This window comes from Telmatherina bonti (assembly GCF_933228915.1).
Source record: "Telmatherina bonti genome assembly, chromosome: 1".
NCBI classification, from domain to species: Eukaryota; Metazoa; Chordata; class Actinopteri; order Atheriniformes; family Telmatherinidae; genus Telmatherina; species Telmatherina bonti.
Window position 1 is genome coordinate 1,069,009 of NC_136619.1, and position 21,709 is coordinate 1,090,717.

The window sequence follows — 21,709 nt, forward strand, 5'->3', positions numbered from 1 at the left end:
AGATTCAGCTGATCACATGACAGATTCCATCAGCTGATCACATGACAGATTCCATCAGCTGATCACATGACAGATTCCAGCAGGCTTGTGGTTTCCAGAGTGGAGTCGGTTCCTGAGATCTCTGAGGAAAGCAGCAGCTCCAGCATTGAGACAGATGTGTCGTCAGGAACGACAAAGATCTCCAGCTTCTGGTTAAAGGAGGACCAGACTGATGGAGGTCAGAGACCTCCTCTGTCTCCTGAGACCTCCTCTGCCTCCTCTGACCTCCTCTGTCTCCAGAGACCTCCTCTGCCTCCTCTGACCTCCTCTGTCTCCTGAGACTTCCTATGTCTCCGGAGACCGCCTCTTTCTCAAGAGACCTCCTCTGCCTCCAGAGATCTGCTCTGCCTCCTGAGACCTCCTCCGTCTCCTGCAGTCAGGTTAAGAAACAAGAAGGAGAACTTAAACTGGAACAAGTTTGCTGGTCCGGATAGAGAACTATGTCAGATTCCTCAGGACCGTTTCCAGACCAGCCTGAGGTAGAAAAGATTTCCTTGGTTGTGGAAACTGTCCTGTCTTGTTGAAGCACCTAAAGAACCCAACCATCCGAACCATCTGAACCATCCGAACCATAGAAAACATGCAAACCATCTGAACCAACCGAACCATCCGGACCATCCGGACCATCCAGACCATCCAGACCATCCGAACCAACCGAACCATCTGAACCATCCGAACCATCTGAACCATCTGAACCATCCGAACCATCCGAACCATAGAAAACATCCAAACCATCTGAACCAACCGAACCATCCGGACCATCTAGACCATCCGAACCAACCGAACCAACTGAATCATCTGAACCATCTGAACCATCTGAACCATCCGAACCATCCGAACCATAGAAAACATCCGAACCATACCAAACATCTGAACCATCCAAACCATCCCAACCATCCCAAACATCCGGACCATCCGGACCATCCGAACCATCCGAACCAAGAGAACCATCTGAACCAACCGAACCATCTGAACCATCGAACCATCTGAACCATACAAAACATCCTAACCATCCGAACCATCCGGACCATCCGAACCAACTGAACCATCTGAACCATTTGAACCATCTGAACCAACTGAACCAACTGAACCATCTGAACCATCCGAACCATAGAAAACATCCGAACCATCTGAACCATCTGAACCATCTGAACCATCCGAACCATCTGAACCAACCCAACCATTCGAACCATGTGAACCAACCCAACCATCCGAACCAACTGAACCATCTGAACCAACTGAACCATCTAAACCATCTGAACAATCCGAACCATAGAAAACAGCTGAACCAACTGAACCAACTGAACCATCCGAACCAACCGAACCAACTGAACCAACCAAACCATCCGAACCATCTGAACCATCCGAACCAACTGAACCATCCGAACCATCTGAACCATCTGAACCATCCGAACCAACTGAACCAACTGAACCATCTGAACCATCTGAACCATCTGAACCATCTGAACCAACCAAACCATCTGAACCAACCGAACCAACTGAACCAACCAAACCATCCGAACTAACTGAACCAACTGAACCAACTGAACCAACTGAACCATCCGAACCAACCGAACCAACTGAACCAACCAAACCATCCAAACCATCCGAACCATCCGACCCATCTGAACCATCCAAACCAACTGAACCATCCGAACCATCTGAACCATCTGAACCATCCGAACCATAGAAGACATCCAAACCATCTGAACCAACCGAACCATCCGGACCATCCGAACCAACCGAACCAACTGAACCATCTGAACCATCTTAACCATCTGAACCATCCGAACCATCCCAACCATAGAAAACATCCGAACCATCTGAACCATACCAAACATCCGAACCATCCGAACCATCCCAACCATCCCAAACATCCGGACCATCCGGACCATCCGAACCATCCGAACCATAGAAAACATCCGAACCATCTGAACCATACCAAACATCCGAACCATCCCAACCATCCCAACCATCCCAAACATCCGGACCATCCGGACCATCCGAACCATCCGAACCAACCGAACCATCTGAACCAACCGAACCATCTGAACCATCGAACCATCTGAACCATACAAAACATACTAACCATCCGAACCATCCGGACCATCCGGACCATCCGAACCAACTGAACCAACTGAACCATCTGAACCATCTGAACCAACTGAACCATCTGAACCATCCGAACCATAGAAAACATCCGAACCATCTGAACCATCTGAACCATCCGAACCATCTGAACCAACCCAACCATTCGAACCATGTGAACCAACCCAACCATCCGAACCAACTGAACCATCTGAACCAACTGAACCATCTAAACCATCTGAACAATCCGAACCATAGAAAACATCCGAACCAACTGAACCAACTGTACCATCCGAACCAACTGAACCATCCGAACCATATGAACCATCTGAACCATCCGAACCAACTGAACCAACTGAACCATCTGAAACATCTGAACCATCTGAACCATCTGAACCAACCAAACCATCTGAACCAACCAAACCATCCGAACTAACTGAACCAACTGAACCAACTGAACCATCCGAACCAACCGAACCAACTGAACCAACCAAACCATCCAAACCATCCGAACCATCCGACCCATCTGAACCATCTGAACCATCTGAACCATCCGAACCAACTGAACCATCCGAACCATCTGAACCATCCGTACCATCCGAACCATAGAAAACATTTGAACCAACTGAACCAACTGACCCATCCGAACCATCTGAACCATCTGAACCATCCGAACCAACTGAACCAACTGAACCATCTGAAACATCTGAACCATCTGAACCAACCCAACCATCTGAACCAACCCAACCATCTGAACCAACCAAGCCATCTGAACCGTACCAAACATCCGAACCATCTGAACCATCTGAACCATCCGAACCATCCGAACCATCCGGACCATCCGGAACATCCGAACCACCCGAACCATCTGAACCATCCAAACCATCTGAACCAACTGAACCATCCGAAACATCCGAACCATCCGAACCATCTGAACCATCTGAACCATTCGAACCATCTGAACCATCCAAACCATCCGCACCATAGAAAACATCCAAACCATCTGAACCAACCGAACCATCCGGACCATCCGGACCATCCGGACCATCCGGACCATCCGAACCAACTGAACCAACTGAACCATCTGAACCATCCGAACCATCCGAACCATCTGAACCATCCGAACCATCCAAACCATAGAAAACATCCGAACCATCTGAACCATACCAACCATCCCAACCGTCCGGAACATCCAGACCATCCGGACCATCCGAACAATCCGAACCAACCGAACCATCTGAACCAACCGAACCATCTGAACCATCGAACCATATGAACCATACAAAACATCCTAACCATCCGAACCAACTGAACCATCTGAACCATCCGAACCATCTGAACCATCTAAACCATCCGAACCATCTGAACCAACCCAACCATCCGAACCATCTCAACCATCCGAACCAACCCAACCATCTGAACCAACTGAACCATCTAAACAATCTGAACCATCCGAACAATAGAAAACATCCGAACCAACTGAACCAACTGAACCATCCGAACCAACCGAACCAACTGAACCAACCGAACCATCCGAACCATCTGAACCATCCGAACCAACTGAACCATCCGAACCATCTGAACCATCTGAACCATCCGAACCATCTGAACCATCTGAACCAACCAAACCATCTGAACCAACCGAACCAACTGAACCAACCAAACCATCCGAACTAACTGAACCAACTGAGCCAACTGAACCAACTGAACCATCCGAACCAACCGAACCAACTGAACCAACCAAACCATCCAAACCATCCGAACCATCCGACCCATCTGAACCATCCGAACCAACTTAACCATCCGAACCATCTGAACCATCTGAACCATCCGAACCATCTGAACCATCCGAACCATCTGAACCATCCGAACCAACTGAACCAACTGAACCATCTGAACCATCCGAACCATAGAAAACATCCAAATCATCTGAACAATCTGAACCATCCGGACCAACCGAACCAACTGAACCAACCAAACCATCCGAACCATCTGAACCATCTGAACCATCCGAACCATCCGAACCATAGAAAACATCCGAACCAACTGAACCATCTGAACCATCTGACCCATCTGAACCAACCAAACCATCTGAACCAACCGATCCAAGTGAACCAACCTAACCATCCGAACTAACTGAACCAACTGAACCAACTGAACCATCTGAACCATCTGAACCAACTGAACCATCCGAACCATCCGAACCATCTGAACCATCTGAACCATCCGAACCATCCGAACCATAGAAAAGATCCGAACCATCTGAATCATCCGAACCATCCGAACCATCTGAACCATCCGAACCATCTGAACCATCCGAACCATCTGAACCATCCGAACCAACTGAACCAACTGAACCATCTGAACCATCCGAACCATAGAAAACATCCGAACCATCTGAACCAACTGAACCATCCGAAACAACCGAACCAACTGAACCAACCAAAACATCCGAACCATGTGAACCATCCGAACCAACTGAACCATCCGAACCATCCGAACCATCTGAACCATCCGAACCAACTGAACCAACTGAACCATCTGAACCATCTGAACCATCTGAACCAACCAAACCATCTGAACCAACCAAACCAACTGAACCAACCAAACCATCCGAACTAACTGAACCACCTGAACCAACTGAACCATCCGAACCAACCGAACCATCTGAACCACCCAAACCATCCAAACCATCCGAACCATCCGACCCATCCGAACCATCTGAACCATCCGAACCAACTGAACCATTCGAACCATCTGAACCATCTGAACCATCCGAACCATAGGAAACATCCGAACGAACTGAACCAACTGACCCATCCGAACCAACCGAACCGACTGAACCAACCAAACCATCCGAACCATCTGAATCATCCAAACCAACTGAACCATCTGAACCATCCGAACCAACTGAACCAACTGAGCCAACTGAACCAACTGAACCATCCGAACCAACCGAACCAACTGAACCAACCAAACCATCCAAACCATCCGAACCATCCGACCCATCTGAACCATCCGAACCAACTTAACCATCCGAACCATCTGAACCATCTGAACCATCCGAACCATCTGAACCATCCGAACCATCTGAACCATCCGAACCAACTGAACCAACTGAACCATCTGAACCATCCGAACCATAGAAAACATCCAAATCATCTGAACAATCTGAACCATCCGGACCAACCGAACCAACTGAACCAACCAAACCATCCGAACCATCTGAACCATCTGAACCATCCGAACCATCCGAACCATAGAAAACATCCGAACCAACTGAACCATCTGAACCATCTGACCCATCTGAACCAACCAAACCATCTGAACCAACCGATCCAAGTGAACCAACCTAACCATCCGAACTAACTGAACCAACTGAAACCAACTGAACCATCTGAACCATCTGAACCAACTGAACCATCCGAACCATCCGAACCATCTGAACCATCTGAACCATCCGAACCATCCGAACCATAGAAAAGATCCGAACCATCTGAATCATCCGAACCATCCGAACCATCTGAACCATCCGAACCATCTGAACCATCCGAACCATCTGAACCATCCGAACCAACTGAACCAACTGAACCATCTGAACCATCCGAACCATAGAAAACATCCGAACCATCTGAACCAACTGAACCATCCGAAACAACCGAACCAACTGAACCAACCAAAACATCCGAACCATGTGAACCATCCGAACCAACTGAACCATCCGAACCATCCGAACCATCTGAACCATCCGAACCAACTGAACCAACTGAACCATCTGAACCATCTGAACCATCTGAACCAACCAAACCATCTGAACCAACCGAACCAACTGAACCAACCAAACCATCCGAACTAACTGAACCACCTGAACCAACTGAACCAACCGAACCAACCGAACCATCTGAACCACCCAAACCATCCAAACCATCCGAACCATCCGACCCATCCGAACCATCTGAACCATCCGAACCAACTGAACCATTCGAACCATCTGAACCATCTGAACCATCCGAACCATAGGAAACATCCGAACGAACTGAACCAACTGACCCATCCGAACCAACCGAACCGACTGAACCAACCAAACCATCCGAACCATCTGAATCATCCAAACCAACTGAACCATCTGAACCATCCGAACCAACTGAACCAACTGAACCATCTGAAACATCTGAACCATCTGAACCAACCCAACCATCTGAACCAACCCAACCATCTGAACCAACCAAACCATCTGAACCGTACCAAACATCTGAACCATCTGAACCATCTGAACCATCTGAACCATCCGAACCATCCGAACCATCCCAACCATCCGGACCATCCGGACCATCCGAACCAACCGAACCATCTGAACCATCGAAACCGTCTGACCCAACTGAACCATCAGAACCATCCGTACCATCCGAACCATCCGAACCATCCGAACCATCCGAACCATCCTAACCATCCGAACCATAGAAAACATCCAAACCATCTGAACCAACCGAACCATCCGGACCATCCGGACCATCCGAACCAACCGAACCAACTGAACCATCTGAACCATCCGAACCATCTGAACCATCCGAACCATCCGAACCATAGAAAACATCCGAACCATTTGAACCATACCAAACATCCGAACCATCCGAACCATCCCAACCATCCGGACCATCCAAACCATCCGAACCAACCGAACCATCTGAACCATCCGGACCATCCAAACCATCCGAACCAACCGAACCATCTGAACCATCCGAACCATCTAAACCATCTGAACCATCCGAACCATAGAAAACATCCGAACCAACTGAACCAACTGAACCAACCAAACCATCCGAACCATCTGAACCATCTGAACCATCTGAACCATTCGAACCTACTGAACCAACTGAACCATCTGAACCATCTGAACCATCTGAACCAACCAAACCATCTGAACAAACCGAACCAACTGAACCAACCAAACCATCCGAACTAACTGAACCAACTGAACCAACTGAACCAACTGAACCATCCGAACCAACCGAACCAACTGAACCAACCAAACCATCCAAACCATCCGAACCATCCGACCCTTCTGAACCATCTGAACCATCCGAACCATAGAAAACATCCGAACCAACTGAACCAACTGACCCATCCGAACCAACCGAACCAACTGAACCAACCAAACCATCCGAACCATCTCAACCATCCAAACCAACTGAATCATCCCAACCATCTGAACCAACCCAACCATCCGAACCAGCCAAACCATCTGAACCGTACCAAACCTCCGAACCATCTGAACCATCTGAACCATCCCAACCATCCCAACCATCCCAACCATCCCAACCATCCGGACCAACCGAACCATCTGAACCATCCAAACCATCTGAACCAACTGAACCATCCGAACCATCTAAACCATACGAAACATCCTAACCATACGAACCATCCGGACCATCCGGACCATCCGAACCAACCGAACCATCCGAACCATCCGAACCATCCGAACCATAGAAAAGATCCGAACCATCTGAATCATCCGAACCATCCGAACCATCTGAACCATCCGAACCATCTGAACCATCCGAACCAACTGAACCAACTGAACCATCTGAACCATCCGAACCATAGAAAACATCCAAATCATCTGAACAATCTGAACCATCCGGACCAACCGAACCAACTGAACCAACCAAACCATCCGAACCATCTGAACCATCTGAACCATCCGAACCATAGAAAATATCCGAACCAACTGAACCATCTGAACCATCTGACCCATCTGAACCAACCAAACCATCTGAACCAACCGAACCAAGTGAACCAACCAAACTATCCGAACTAACTGAACCAACTGAACCAACTGAACCAACTGAACCATCTGAACCAACTGAACCAACTGAACCAACCGAACCATCCGAACCAACCGAACCAACTGAACCAACCAAACCATCCAAACCATCCAAACCATCCAAACCATCCGAACCATCCGACCCATCTGAACCATCTGAACCATCCGAACCAACTGAACCATCCGAACCATCTGAACCATCCGAACCATAGAAAACATCCGAACCAACTGAACCAACTGACCCATCCGAACCAACCGAACCAACTGAACCAACCAAACCATCCGAACCATCTGAACGATCCAAACCAACTGAACCATCCGAACAATCTGAACCATCTGAACCATCCGAACCAACTGAACCAACTGAACCATCTGAACCATCTGAACCATCTGAACAAACCAAACCATCTGAACAAACCGAACCAACTGAACCAACCAAACCATCCGAACTAACTGAACCAACTGAACCAACCAAACCATCCGAACTAACTGAACCAACTGAACCAACTGAACCATCCGAACCAACCGAACCAACTGAACCAACCAAACCATCCAAACCATCCGAACCATCCGACCCATCTGAACCATCTGAACCATAGAAAACATCCGAACCAACTGACCCATCCGAACCAACCGAACCAACTGAACCAACCAAACCATCTGAACCATCTCAACCATCCAAACCAACTGAATCATCCGAACCATCTGAACCATCTGAACCATCCGAACCAACTGAACCATCTGAAACATCTGAACCATCTGAACCAACCCAACCATCCGAACCAGCCAAACCATCTGAACCGTACCAAACATCCGAACCATCTGAACCATCTGAACCAACCAAACCATCTGAACCAACCGAACCAAGTGAACCAACCAAACCATCCGAACTAGAACCAACTGAACCAACCGAACCAACTGAACCATCTGAACCATCCGAACCAACTGAACCATCCGAACCATCTGAACCATCCGAACCATAGAAAACATCCGAACCAACTGAACCAACTGACCCATCCGAACCAACTGAACCAACCAAACCATCCGAACCATCTGAACCATCCAAACCAACTGAACCATCCGAACCATCTGAACCATCTGAACCATCCGAACCAACTGAACCAACTGAACCATCTGAAACATCTGAACCATCTGAACCAACCCAACCATCTGAACCAACCCAACTATCTGAACCAACCAAACCATCTGAACCGTACCAAACCTCCGAACCATCTGAACCATCTGAACCATCCAAACCATCTGAACCAACTGAACCATCCGAACCATCTAAACCATACAAAACATCCTAACCATACGAACCATCCAGACCATCCGGACCATCCGAACCAACCGAACCAACCGAACCAACCGAACCATCCGAACCATCTGAACCATCTGAACCATCCGAACCATCCGAACCATAGAAAAGATCCGAACCATCTGAATCATCCGAACCATCCGAACCATCTGAACCATCCGAACCATCTGAACCATCCGAACCAACTGAACCATCTGAACCAACTGAACCATCTGAACCATCCGAACCATAGAAAACATCCAAATCATCTGAACAATCTGAACCATCCAGACCAACCGAACCAACTGAACCAACCAAACCATCCGAACCATCTGAACCATCTGAACCATCCGAACCATCCGAACCATAGAAAACATCCGAACCAACTGAACCAACTGAACCATCCGAACCAACCGAACCAACTGAACCAACCAAACAATCCGAACCATCTGAACCATCCGAACCATCTGAACCATCCGAACCACCAAAACCATCCGAACCATCTGAACCATCCTGAACCATCTGAAACATCTGAACCATCTGAACCAACCCAACCATCTGAACCAACCCAACCATCTGAAGAGTACCAAACATCCGAACCATCCGAACAATCCGGACCATCCGGACCATCCGAACCAACTGAACCATCTGAACCGTACCAAACATCCGAACCATCTGAACCATCTGAACCATCCGAACCATCCGAACCATCCGGACCATCCGGACCATCCGAACCAACCGAACCATCTGAACCATCCAAACCATCTGAACCAACTGAACCAACTGAACCATCCGAACCATCTGAACCATCTGAACCATAGCAAACATCCGAACCAACTGAACCAACTGACCCATCCGAACCAACCGAACCAACTGAACCAACCAAACCATCCGAACCATCTGAACCGTACCAAATATCCGAACCATCTGAACCATCTGAACCAACCAAACAATCTGAACCAACTGAAGCAACCAAACCATCTGAACTAACTGAACCAACTGAAACAACTGAACCATCTGAACCATCCGAACCAACTGAACCATCCGAACCATCTGAACCATCTGAACAATCCGAACCATCCGAACCATAGAAAACATCCGAACCATCTGAACCATCTGAACCATCCGAACCATCCGAACCATAGAAAACATCCGAACCAACTGAACCAACTGACCCATCCGAACCAACCGAACCAACCAAACCATCCGAACCATCTGAACCATCCAAACCAACTGAACCATCCGAACCATCTGAACCATCTGAACCATCCGAACCAACTGAACCAACTGAACCATCTGAAACATCTGAACCATCTGAACCAACCCAACCATCTGAACCAACCCAACCATCTGAACCAACCAAACTATCTGAACCGTAACAAACATCCGAACCATCTAAACCATACAAAACATCCTAACCATACGAACCATCCGGACCATCCGGACCATCCGAACCAACTGAACCATCTGGACCATCCGAACCATCCGAACCATCCGAACCATCTGATCCATCCGAACTATCCGAACCATCTGAACCATCCGTACCAACTGAACCAACCAAACAATCCGAACCATCTGAACCATCCGAACCATCTGAACCATCCGAACCAACTGCACCATCCGAACCATCTGAACCATCCGAACCAACTGAACCATCTGAAACATCTGAACCATCTGAACCAACCCAACCATCTGAACCAACCCAACCATCTGAACCGTACCAAACATCCGAACCATCTGAACCATCTGAACCATCTGAACCATCCGAACCAACCGAACCATCCGGACCATCCGAACCAACCGAACCATATGAACCATCCGAACCATCTGAACCAACTGAACCATCCGAACCCTCTAAACCATACAAAACATCCTAATCATCTGAACCATCCGAACCAACTGAACCAACTGAACCATCTGAACCATCCGAACCATAGAAAACATCCGAACCATCTGAACCATCTGAACCATCCAGACCATCCGAACCATCTGAACCAACCCAACCATCCGAACCATGTGAACCAAGCCAACCATCCGAACCAACTGAACAATCGGAACCAACTGAACCATCTGAACCATCTGAACCATCTGAACCATCCGAACCATAGAAAACATCCGAACCAACTGAATCAACTGAACCATCCGAACCAACCGAACCAACTGAACCAACCAAACCATCTGAACCATCCGAACCAATTGAACCATCTGAAACATCTGAACCATCCGAACCATCTGAACCAACCCAACCATCCGAACCATGTGAACCAACCCAACCATCCGAACCAACTGAACCATCTGAACCAACTGAACCATCTAAACCATCTGAACAATCCTAACCATAGAAAACATCCGAACCAACTGAACCAACTGAACCATCCGAACCAACCGAACCAACTGAACCAACCAAACCATCCGAACAATCTGAACCATCCGAACCAACTGAACCATCCGAACCATCTGAACCATCTGAACCATCTGAACCAACCGAACCAACTGAACCAACCAAACCATCCGAACTAACTCAACCAACTGAACCAACTGAACCAACTGAACCATCCGAACCAACAGAACCAACTGAACCAACCAAACCATCCAAACCATCCGAACCATCCGACCCATCTGAACCATCTGAACCATCCGAACCATCTGAACCATCTGAACCATCCGAACCATAGAAAACATCCGAACCAACTGAACCAACTGACCCATCCGAACCAACCGAACCAACTGAACCAACCAAACCATCCGAACCATCTGAACCATACGAACCATAGAAAACATCCGAACCATCTGAATCATCCGAACCATCCGAACCATCTGAACCATCCGAACCATCTGAACCACCCGAACCAACTGAACCAACTGAACCATCTGAACCAACTGAACCATCTGAACCATCCGAACCATAGAAAACATCACAACCATCTGAACCATTTGAACCATCCGGACCAACCGAACCAACTGAACCAACCAAACCATCCGAACCATCTGAACTATCTGAACCTTCCGACCCATCCGAACCATAGAAAACATCCGAACCAACTGAACCAACTCAACCATCCAAACCAACCGAACCAACTGAACCAACCAAACCATCCGAACCATCTGAACCATCCGAACCATCTGAACCATCCGAACCAACTGAACCATCCGAACCATCTGAACCATCCAAACCAACTGAACCATCTGAAACATCTGAACCATCTGAACCAACCCAACCATCTGAACCAACCCAACCATCTGAACCGTACCAAACATCCGAACCGTCTGAACCATCTGAACCATCCGAACCATCCGAACCATCCGGACCATCCGGACCATCCGAACCAACCGAACCATCTGAACCATCCGAACCATCTGAACCAACTGAACCATCCGAACCCTCTAAACCATACAAAACATCCTAATCATCCGAACCATCCAAACCATCCGGACCATCCGGACCATCCAAACCAACTGAACCATCTGAACCATCCGAACTATCCGAACCATCTGAACCATCCGATCCATCCGAACCATCTGAATCATCCGAACCATCCGAACCATCTGAACCATCCGAACCAACTGAACCATCCGAACCAACTGAACCAACTGAACCATCTGAACCATCCGAACCATAGAAAATATCCGAACCATCTGAACCATCCGAACCACCTAAACCAACTGAACCATCTGAACCATCCGAACCATAGAAAACATCCGAACAATCTGAACCATCTGAACAATCCAGACCATCCGAACCATCTGAACCAACCCAACCATCCGAACCATGTGAACCAACCCAACCATCCGAACCAACCGAACCATCTGAACCAACTGAAACGTCCGAACCATCTGAACCATCCGAACCATCCGAACCATCCGAACCATAGAAAACATCCGAACCAACTGAATCAACTGAACCATCCGAACCAACCGAACCAACTGAACCAACCAAACCATCTGAACCATCCGAACCAACTGAACCATCTGAACCATCTGAACCATCCGAACCGTGTGAACCAACCCAACCATCCAAACCAACTGAACCATCTGAACCAACTGAACCATCTGAACCATCCGAACCATAGAAAACATCCGAACCAACTGAACCAACTGACCCATCCGAACCAACCGAACCAACCGAACCAACTGAACCAACCAAACCATCCGAACCATCTGAACCATCCAAACCAACTGAACCATCCGAACAATCTGAACCATCTGAACCATCCGAACCAATTGAACCAACTGAACCATCTGAACCATCCGAACCATAGAAAACATCCGAACCAACTGAACCAACTGACCCATCCGAACCAACTGAACCAACCAAACCATCCGAACCATCTGAACCATCCAAACCAACTGAACCATCCGAACCATCTGAACCATCTGAACCATCCGAACCAACTGAACCAACTGAACCATCTGAAACATCTGAACCATCTGAACCAACCCAACCATCTGAACCAACCCAACTATCTGAACCAACCAAACCATCTGAACCGTACCAAACCTCCGAACCATCTGAACCATCTGAACCATCCCAACCATCCCAACCATCCGGACCATCCGAACCAACCGAACCATCTGAACCATCCAAACCATCTGAACCAACTGAACCATCCGAACCATATAAACCATACAAAACATCCTAACCATACGAACCATCCGGACCATCCGAACCAACCGAACCATCCGAACCATCCGAACCATCTGAACCATCTGAACCATCCGAACCATCCGAACCATAGAAAAGATCCGAACCATCTGAATCATCCGAACCATCCGAACCATCTGAACCATCCGAACCATCTGAACCATCCGAACCAACTGAACCATCTGAACCAACTAAACCATCTGAACCATCCGAACCATCTGAACCAACTGAACCATCCGAACCCTCTAAACCATACAAAACATCCTAATCATCCGAACCATCCGAACCATCCGGACCATCCGGACCATCCGAACCAACTGAACCATCTGAACCGTACCAAACATCCGAACCATCTGAACCATCTGAACCATCCGAACCATCCGAACCATCCGGACCATCCGGACCATCCGAACCAACCGAACCATCTGAACCATCCAAACCATCTGAACCAACTGAACCATCCGAACCATCTGAACCATCCGAACCATCCGAACCATCCGAACCATCCGAACCATCTGAACCATCCGAACCATAGAAAACATCCACACCATCTGAACCAACCGAACCATCCGGACCATCCGAACCAACCTAACCAACTGAACCATCTGAACCATCCGTACCATCTGAACCATCCGAACCATAGAAAACATCCGAACCATCTGAACCATACCAAACATCCGAACCATCCGAACCATCCGAACCATCCCAACCATCCCAACCATCCGGACCATCCGGACCATCCGAACCATCTGAACCAACTCAACCATCTGAACCAACCGAACCATCCGGACCATCCGGACCATCGGAACCAACCGAACCAACTGAACCATCTGAACCATCCGAACCATCCGAACCATCTGAACCATCCGAACCATCCGAACCATAGAAAACATCCGAACCATCTGAACCATACCAAACATCCGAACCATCCGAACCATCCCAACCATCCGGACCATCCGGACCGTCCGAACCATCCGAACCATCCGAACCAACCGAACCATCTGAACCAACCGAACCATCTGAACCATCGAACCATCTGAACCATACAAAACATCCTAACCATCCGAACCATCCGGACCATCCGAACCAACTGAACCATCTCAACAATCCGAACCATCTGAACCAACTGAACCAACTGAACCATCTGAACCATCCGAACCATAGAAAACATCTGAACCATCTGAACCAACCCAACCATCTGAACCAACCCAACCATCTGAACCGTACCAAACATCCGAACCATCTGAACCATCTGAACCATCCGAACCATCCGAACCATCCGGACCATCCGAACCAACCGAACCATCTGAACCATCCGAACCATCTGAACCAACTGAACCATCCGAACCCTCTAAACCATACAAAACATCCTAATCATCCGAACCATCCGAACCATCCGAACCATCCGAACCATCCGGACCATCCGGACCATCCGAACCAACTGAACCATCTGAACCATCCAAACCATCCGAACCATCCGAACCATCTGAACCATCCGAACCATCCGAACCATAGAAAACATCCGAACCATCTGAACCATACCAAACATCCGAACCATCCGGACCATCCGGACCATCCGGACCATCCGAACCATCCGAACCAACTGAACCATCTGAACCATAGAAAACATCCAAACCATCTGAACCAACCGAACCATCCGGACCATCCGAACCAACTGAACCATCTGAACCATCCGAACCATCCGAACCATCCGAACCATCTGAACCATCCGAACCATCCGAACCATAGAAAACATCCGAACCATCTGAACCATACCAAACATCCGAACCATCCAGACCATCCGGACCATCCGGACCATCCGAACCATCCGAACCAACTGAACCATCTGAACCAACCGAACCATCTGAACCATCGAACCATCTGAACCATACAAAACATCCTAACCATCCGAACCATCCGGACCATCCGAACCAACTGAACCATCTCAACCATCCGAACCATCTGAACCAACTGAACCAACTGAACCATCTGAACCATCTGAACCATCCGAACCATAGAAAACATCCGAACCATCTGAACCATCTGAACCATCCGAACCATCTGAACCATCTGAACCATCTGAACCATCCGAACCACAGAAAACATCCGAACCATCTGAACCATCTGAACCATCCGAACCATCTGAACCAACCCAACCATCCGAGCCATCTAAACCATCTGAACCATCCGAACCATAGAAAACATCCGAACCAACTGAACCAACTGAACCATCCGAACCAACCGAACCATCTGAACCAACCAAACCATCCGAACCATCTGAACCATCCGAACCAACTGAACCATCCGAACCATCTGAACCATCTGAATCATCCGAACCAACTGAACCAACTGAACCATCTGAACCATCTGAACCATCTGAACCAACCAAACCATCTGAACCAACCGAACCAACTGAACCAACCAAACCATACGAACTAACTGAACCATCTGAACCAACTGAACCAACTGAACCATCCGAACCAACCGAACCAACTGAACCAACCAAACCATCCAAACCATCCGAACCATCCGACCCATCTGAACCATCTGAACAATCCGAACCAACTGAACCATCTCAACAATCCGAACCATCTGAACCAACTGAACCAACTGAACCATCTGAACCATCCGAACCATAGAAAACATCTGAACCATCTGAACCAACCCAACCATCCAAACCATCTGAACCATCCGAACCATCTGAACCCAACCTCTACAGACCAGTTGTCCTAAAGTCTCACATCAATAAAGTCTTTTTTTCTATAAAGTCTGATCTCAGCTCAGTGAGCAGATAACCACCTTCAAAGACTTATTGCAGTTTGCAATTTGTAAAGTTCTTCGTGGCAATAAACGTAGGAATTGCCTTCTGAGATAAATTAGGTGTTTTATATTTTCATCGCCATGTCTCGTATCACTGACAGAACAACATGAGTCTCCACCATGAGGAGCTCCACTTTGCCATCAGAAATTATCTTTTATTTTATTTTTATTTGTTTGTTGATGATCTGACCTGAATCCCAGCCTGTTGATGTGGACGCTGCCTAGTTTGGACAGGCTCTTCTTGGCCGTGTCCTCCAGGTTATTGGAGCCCTCATCGTTGACCATCATAGCCAGTATAAGCCCCGCCTCCACGCCATCCACGTAGTCAGCGAGGCGCCGGCTCTCGTTCTGACTGCGGTAGGTGTCAAACCTGCAGGAGGTTCCAGAGACAGATCTGAACCAGGGTGTGTGCACGTATTCATGGAAGCACACAGAAATATTTGCAGGGAAAGTTTTCATCCTCGTCAGTCACAGAGAGACTCCATTCAGGACAGTTGTATCTTTTTTTCTATGAATTAATTATTTTGAAATTTATTTCATTCATTCTTTAATGACGTATTTATTCTGCTTTTCAGATTCTGCCCTTCGGCTTTAAACCTGAGGCTGATGAAGCTCCTCTGGTCCTGCGGTCGATTTGAACAGAAATGTGTTCAAATAAAGGTTGAATTGAAGGGAGAAGTTGACCCTAATGCTACTTTCCATCAGATTCTTTCTCATTTTTAACCATCATGCTTAACTTCATATTTCTGATCCGTAAACGATGCCGATGTCCTTGGCCGTGTGTTGGTGGATCCAACCCAGACGGGAAGTCTAATCATGGATGATGAATGAAGCGTGTGAGCATCAGAGGCCTCCTCCTTCATCACAATGTCCTCCTACTCCTCACCTGCTGACGTGCAGAACCTCCCCGGTGTCGGGCTGGATCACGTGGATGATGATGCCCCGGTTACCCCAGCTCCTCTGGAACAGGTACTTGTTCTGGTTGCTCTCTCCAGGATACAGAGTCTTGTTGAGAAACGTCCAGGACAGCTTCTTCTCTCCGTGAATCTCCAGCTTCCCGCCGGTTCCCACACCGATGTACTTCCTCCCAAAGTAACCGTGCTCTTCATCACCGTCATCCAGTCTGATCAACAGAGATATAAAAATCTGTCAGACACTGGAGACAAACATTTTCCTCCCAGAGCTGCTATGATGATGTGAAGTGGCATCAAGACAGACTGGACAGCACAAATTCACAGGACAACAGGAAATCACAACAGAGAATAATAATGAATAAAAACAGTGAAAAAGAAGTAAAGTAGTATATTTACATATATATGGAAATAAAACAGCGAGTCAGGAGTCCAGACAGGTCCTGGAAAACCTCTCTGCAGTGATAAAGAATGAACTGAAATCTGATTCCTGACTATGATGTCAGCACCGAGGATGCTGCTGTTGCTAGGTAACGCTACAAAGAAGGTGGGGAGCAGGAGAACCTTTTTTCGTTTAAAGACAATAAAACTGATTTATTGTCATCTGATCGGTTGTTTCCTCTCTGATGCCACGTAGCAGGTCTGGTCCCGCTAACGGAAGTTTATGTTTCTACACTGAACCAAGAACCAGATACCTGACCAGTCAAAGCAGATGACGGTGAAGGATGAGGCCAGTAAGTCTGGACCACGTCTGATTATTAATGAGACTGTACCTTCCAAACAGGGAGATGGTGAGGTTTCCTCTGTACGGACAGTCTGAACCTCCAATATGCAGCTCGCCTTTGTTCCCAATCAGAATGTGTTTGGTTCGGAGCAGAATGGGCCGGTTAGTGTCAGCGATCACCAGCTTTCCTGCAGGGAGGAGGACGGGGACGTGGGGTTAGTGAGTGATCAAGCCTCTTTAATGCCCCACTGCTCGCCATCTGCTCACCAAACTAATGTTTCCTCATCTAGCAGATGATTCATCCAGAAACAACTGATGCAGAAAGCTGCAGAATAAACCTGATGAAAGACGCAAACTACGGCCAGACCCGAAGACAAACTCTTCAAGATGTCCTGTGTCCCTCAGCGCCACCACTCCCATCATCAGCAGCGTCTCAGTGATGGTCATGTGACCCTCCAGCTGGTCTACGGAGGGTTTCCAGCATTTCTACCCGTCCAGGAGGTCTACAATCCAGATGTAGTGTTTATTCAGACTCTAGATGGTAAATCCACCATTATTTATCACTGGTTCCAGTCCCTCAACGCGGGACACCAGCTTCATCGAGAAGATGAGCAATTATTTCATAGATGCTTCTTTCAGATTGTGCTGCTGCAAGGTGGGATAGTGGTTAGCAACAAGGTCACTGGTTCGATCCCCGGCTGGGGGAGAACAGTAGCCTTTCCATTTGGTGTCTGCATGTTCTCCCTGTGTATGTGTGGGTTCTTCACGGGTTCTCCAGCTTCCTCCCACTGTCCAAAGACATGCATGTTAACTGGTTACTCTAATTCTCCCTAGGTGTGTGTGTGTATGTGTGTGTTAATGGCCACCTGTCCAGGTGCACCTGTCTCTCGCCCAGTGACTGCTGGGAAAGACTCCAGCTTCCTGAACTGGAGAAAATGAGTGAATGGTTGGATCGAGACACAACTTTACTGCTCAGAGCAGCTGAAAGGAATTAACGATCATATTAATGATAGATTATTTACTAAACTTGTTTACAAACTCGTTTACTGACCTTGAGGCCACACATCAACATTATTTATCAAGTTGGAGCATTTCTTATCTGCAAACCAACTGATTGGTCAATCCCGCCCATGTGGTGGAGAGGCTTGATCCGTTGGACCGGAGCAGGTGGTTCAGATGAGGCGCGGCAGCTCGCCTGTTTTAAACGCACTGAAAACCCCGTCTGCCGTGTCTGAGAGGAAGACTGAGGCGAGACGCTCCAGGCTTCAGATGAAGCTGCCATGTTTGTTCATGCAGGTCTGTTTCCAGGTCGGACGGTGAGACACCATCAGACCCGTTCCCCCACCACACCCAGGACGGCTTTCCTCAAACCCTCTCAGCTTGAGGAAAGAGGATCACGTACCTCCATGAAGGATCTCTATGGAGTGGACTGTTGCTGAAGTTGTGAGGAGGACCTTCTGGCCGTAACCGATGGTAACACGATGATGTTCACTGTGTCCTGGCATCCATGGCCGAAGTCCCAGCTCCTTGTCTGGACACGCTGCAGGAGATAAAACCAGTTCACCTCGCTTTCTGAAACCTCAACCCCTCACATCCCGTCAGATCCACGTCGGTGCCTCACGACGCTCAGAAACACTTCTACATGTTGCTCAGTAAAACTCCGAGCTGGAAGGGGTCTGTTCATGCTTTCTGTGGTAAACCGATGAACAGACGGGTTCAGTAGTTCAAATCAAACAAGATGTGGAATTAAGCCAACATGAATGTGTTTTTTCACCTGCTTGGACGCTGGGACACAGAAAAGCTGCCAGAAACACAGCGCAGGTTTTCATGCTCCTCAGCCCGACACGGCCCGTCTTCAGGGTCTCCATCGGACCTCCAGCTGCAGTTGGACAATCCGCCAACACCTGCAGCATCACATGGAACCAGGTTCAGAACACAAGCAGCTCCCTGCACCTTTCCTTCTGTCCGACGGATGGAAGCAGCTGTGGAGAAGCGGAGACAGAAGACGATCGGAGAAAAGTTTCAAACTGAAGAGCACCCACCCTGCAGGACACCTGGAGTCATGTGACAAAGCCTGCTGGTCAGACGCCATCGAACCGACTTCAGCAGTGATCTGGAATCCTGGTCCATAAGATCATTTCCATAAAAACCACTGAGATGAAACTCTTCTGTTCATCTTTTATGCTCCATCACCATGACAATGATCAGGAAGACCCTCCTCCTCCTGCCATAGCCCCTCCCCCTATCTTGACCCCTTCTCTGTCTTGGTCCCTCCCCCTGTCGTAGCTTCTCCCCCTACATTGACCCTACCCCCTATCTTGTCCCCTACTCTGCAATGGCCCCTCCCCCTGTCTTGGCCCCTCCCCTGTATTGGCTCCTCCCCCTCTGGTTCTGCTTCTTGCGTAATCCGAGGCTTTTTTATTCGCAGCTTTTTCCACCAACGATTTTCTCTTTCTCGGCTGTTTAGCGGGAGGAAGCAAATAAACTGAGCCGGGTCGGGAAATCCTTCCTGCATTTTCTCAGCCATGTTTGCCTTCCGAGTTTCTTCTTCACTACTTTGTATTTTCATCCTAACTCACTGTTTATATGCAGGGTGTGGCTATCAGGTATGAGCTGCTGGAGGGGGAGGAGGGGAGCCGGGAGAAGAAGCTACAGAATATCAGAAATGAACAACTCCATTTGGGTCGGAACGTTTGGATTGGTCAGAGTTTTTACAGATTTACAGTAAACTGAGGGGTCCAACTATATTTCTTATTGTTCATGATTACAGAATGTATAGACTCCTATCAGGACGAGGAACCATTTCACCCAGAGGAACATGTCTCTCAGCAGGAGGACCTGCTGGAGATTTAAATGGGATCTCCACAAACAGCAACTCATCCAAGACATGATGTTTCTGATCATTCATCATGTTGAGGTTAAATGACTGGTTGCTCTGCGCAAGGCTGGATTATCCAAGGGGCATTATGGATGATGGCCCAGGGGCCCACACCCACTGGGGGCCCATATGAGGCCCTTGTAGGGCAAACACCAGCAGTTTGGACATGAAACTAAACACTGTGTTACAGCATAGTGTCTACTGCTACTGGGACCACTAGCTGAGAGATGTTGGAAATGCTGTTTCCCAGCGTATTATTCACAATGTTGTGGTGTGGAACGGGGCCTCTGGAACACTCTGGGCCCAGGGTCCTGTGCACCTTTAATCCGGCCCTGTCTCTGCAGGGAACAGAGGTGAGGATGGATCCATCTCGCGCCCCTGACAGCAGCCGATTGGCCGCCACTGCAAACAGGAGGCTGCTGTTTCAGCACAACGTGAGCTCGATTGTTCGGGTGTTGTTCCTCCTCCTCCTGATGAAGGCTGCAT

The 21,709-nt window shown here is 48.2% G+C and overlaps 1 protein-coding gene across 1 annotated transcript in view; it reads right to left on the bottom strand.

Annotated features, from left to right (window-relative positions):
* Positions 1-20,174, bottom strand: part of cemip (cell migration inducing hyaluronidase 1) — a gene marked incomplete at both ends in the record, with an annotated part of 55,558 nt that extends 35,384 nt beyond the window's left edge. Inside the window, 5 exons of the mRNA XM_079238465.1 lie at positions 16,901-17,080; positions 17,597-17,833; positions 18,395-18,533; positions 19,748-19,885; positions 20,120-20,174. Coding sequence (XP_079094591.1) covers positions 16,901-17,080; positions 17,597-17,833; positions 18,395-18,533; positions 19,748-19,885; positions 20,120-20,174 — 749 coding nt within the window. The remainder of the gene's footprint in view (positions 1-16,900; positions 17,081-17,596; positions 17,834-18,394; positions 18,534-19,747; positions 19,886-20,119) is intronic.
* Between the last annotated feature and the right edge of the window lie 1,535 nt (positions 20,175-21,709).